The sequence below is a fragment of the Centruroides sculpturatus genome, unplaced genomic scaffold (assembly GCF_000671375.1).
Source record: "Centruroides sculpturatus isolate CEXI.00-Female unplaced genomic scaffold, Cexi_2.0 scaffold751, whole genome shotgun sequence".
NCBI classification, from domain to species: domain Eukaryota; kingdom Metazoa; phylum Arthropoda; class Arachnida; order Scorpiones; family Buthidae; genus Centruroides; species Centruroides sculpturatus.
Window position 1 is genome coordinate 397,462 of NW_019385814.1, and position 2,375 is coordinate 399,836.

Here is a 2,375-nt window from a genome sequence, read left to right on the forward strand (position 1 = left end):
CTAAAAATAGCTAAAAAATTTTTCAAAATTCGCTAAAAAAATGGCTAAACAAAAAATAAAAACCTACCTTTAATTAATCTATTTTTAACTTTATTCAAAAAGTCAATTCGTCGCTAAATTCCATTACTTCTTCAATTTCTTCATTGTGTTCAAAAGATGGTCCTGCTTCAAACTGTAAATGTTGATATGATTTCATAGTACCTATTTTTCGAATGACATTTGCTGGCAATTCATAATCATAGCTGCATTTCCCTAATCTTTTCAAACCATATCTAATCGTTAATATGCTACTGAGTGAAATAATATTCAATCTATTCCGCAGTTTGGTCTTAACAATATTCATCTGACTAAATAAACGCTCTACTTCTGCGTTTGAGTGAGGTAATAAAAGAATTTTTAAAACAAAATTGACCAAGTCTTGAAAGGGTCATGAAAGGAAAGTGACGTCATGGAGGTAGCTCAATACCGAGTCAATACCGAGATGCTGCCAGAGAAAATCTCTGGCAGCATCTCGGTATTGAGCTACCTCCATCCACAGGTTTATCGTGCTGGAAGTTTCTTTCCACTGAATTGTATGGATTTTCCTCCATTGAAAGTCAATGCGAGTTAATATTGCATCATCAGTGAGAAACATTTTCGCAAAGTTTATTATATCACTTTTAATTGGGTTGAGGTATTGGTCAATACTTAGTGACGTCATGGTTTTCAATATTGATATACTGTATTGTCAGGTAACCTTTGCCGAAGTTGTTTTATAAGAGACAAAAGGAAGGCAATGCAGCGACTACGAATATTTTTCTTTTCTTTATCTAACAGTGCAGAATTGTTTATTTCAGTTTCAAACTGATAACCCAAATATGGATTGAGTGCTAAATGGTTTTCAATTACTACTTCATTTGTTATTTTTGTTCCTGGAATAACAATCTTAGAACAACAAGATTCTATTAAATTTAGCAAGTCCTGTAGCAACTTCGTAGGATCATTATTCTCAGATTCAAATATTTTATTTAATCTCTGAACTTCATCAAGTACAGGTTTAAGAAATAAGAAATTTCTTTGATCATCAAACATTGAGAACAAAATTTCTGCTGTATAATATCTTTCGTTTGTTCTGGCCAATTTAAAATTTGCCTTTAAATCATTCCATTGTCTCAAAATTCTATCAATAGCGGTCTGAATTGACATCCAACGAGTCTCACTACTTTGTACTAATTTCAATGATTCATTTCCATCATTCATCAAAGAATAGAGTTCCTTGTATTTGGATTGTCTAATCGCAGAATGAGAAAACCAATTAAATGTTTCTTTAATAAGAAATTCTATATTTCTTGGAAGGCCTTCTTTTGTAGCGTGGGAAATCGCTAATTGTAATGAATGACAGAGGCAACGTACCAGAATCAAAGCAGGTACTTCGGCTTTGAGTTTAGCATATACACCATTATTGATTCCTATCATTACAGAAGCGTTATCTGTTCCAATTGCAACGAGTTTATGCAAATCCAAGGCATTATTTCTCAAGGAAAATTTAATTGCTTCACAAATTGCATCAGCATTGCACTCTTTAAGTGGTACTAAATCTAAAAAAGTTGTAGTTATGCATTTTCTATTTTGAGAGTAATATCTAATTACAGTACAATACCTAAAAGCTTGGAAACTGAAATGTCATTACTTTCGTCAATTAGTAAACTATAGTTGCTATCACCTATATCAACTATTAAATTTTCTTTAAAATGTGATGCTAAAACATTTGAAATTATGGCTGAACATTTTGTTCGTCCAAGTCAGATTATTACAACTTTTGCTATCTGAAAAATTTGTTGTACAGAATTTAGTTAGTTTGTCTACATGACTAATAGGACAACTTTCTGCTATAAAAAGCGTCATATTTCCCTCTGTTCTATGAACATTTGAACTTTTCATAAATGGAAGAATATTTGCACTCCGCTGAATGCTAAACGATGGCTTAGCCTTTATATGTTTTTGAGTTTTCCTATGCTTTCCTAAATCACTTACTTTTTCAAAATGCAGTTACAATATTTACAGCGACACTTTGTATTTCTCCTATTTTCTGCAACCAGTTTTTAAACCTATCGTCACGAAGCCATTCTATTCGAAATTCTTGAGTGTATTTTCTTTCATTTGACATTATTTGATCACACGGGGGTCGACACTGTGGGGTTCCCGCCCCCTCAGGCAACACTTGATTCTTACCCGGGATAGGTAACTTATATAAGGATTCCAAAATTTTGAATGTAACAACGATCACTGTCAATTTTCTTAAAGTTTGATAAACTATTTGAATCGGGATTAGACCTGTTACCGATAGTCGCGACGATAATACCCACTAAGCTCCGTCCCCTTTAAAAATATTTACC

At 32.9% G+C, this 2,375-nt stretch overlaps 1 protein-coding gene across 1 annotated transcript; it reads right to left on the reverse strand.

The window, feature by feature from the left end:
- Positions 1-508: 508 nt before the first annotated feature.
- On the reverse strand, positions 509-2,146 carry LOC111642287. The gene is made up of 2 exons (XM_023388618.1): positions 2,088-2,146; positions 509-1,654 (listed from the first exon to the last, which is right to left on the reverse strand). Exons 1-2 carry the CDS (start codon positions 2,144-2,146, stop codon positions 706-708), a joined length of 1,008 nt encoding a protein of 335 aa, XP_023244386.1. The 3' UTR covers positions 509-705.
- Positions 2,147-2,375: the final 229 nt, after the last annotated feature.

Coding starts and splice junctions, on each gene's coding strand:
- LOC111642287 (XM_023388618.1), bottom strand. CDS start 2,146: ATGTCAAATGAAAGAAAATACACTCAAGAATTTCGAATAGAATGGCTT. Junction 1,655..2,087: donor GAATGGCTTCGTGACGATAG/GTTTAAAAACTG, acceptor ATGACATTTCAG/TTTCCAAGCTTTTAGGTATT.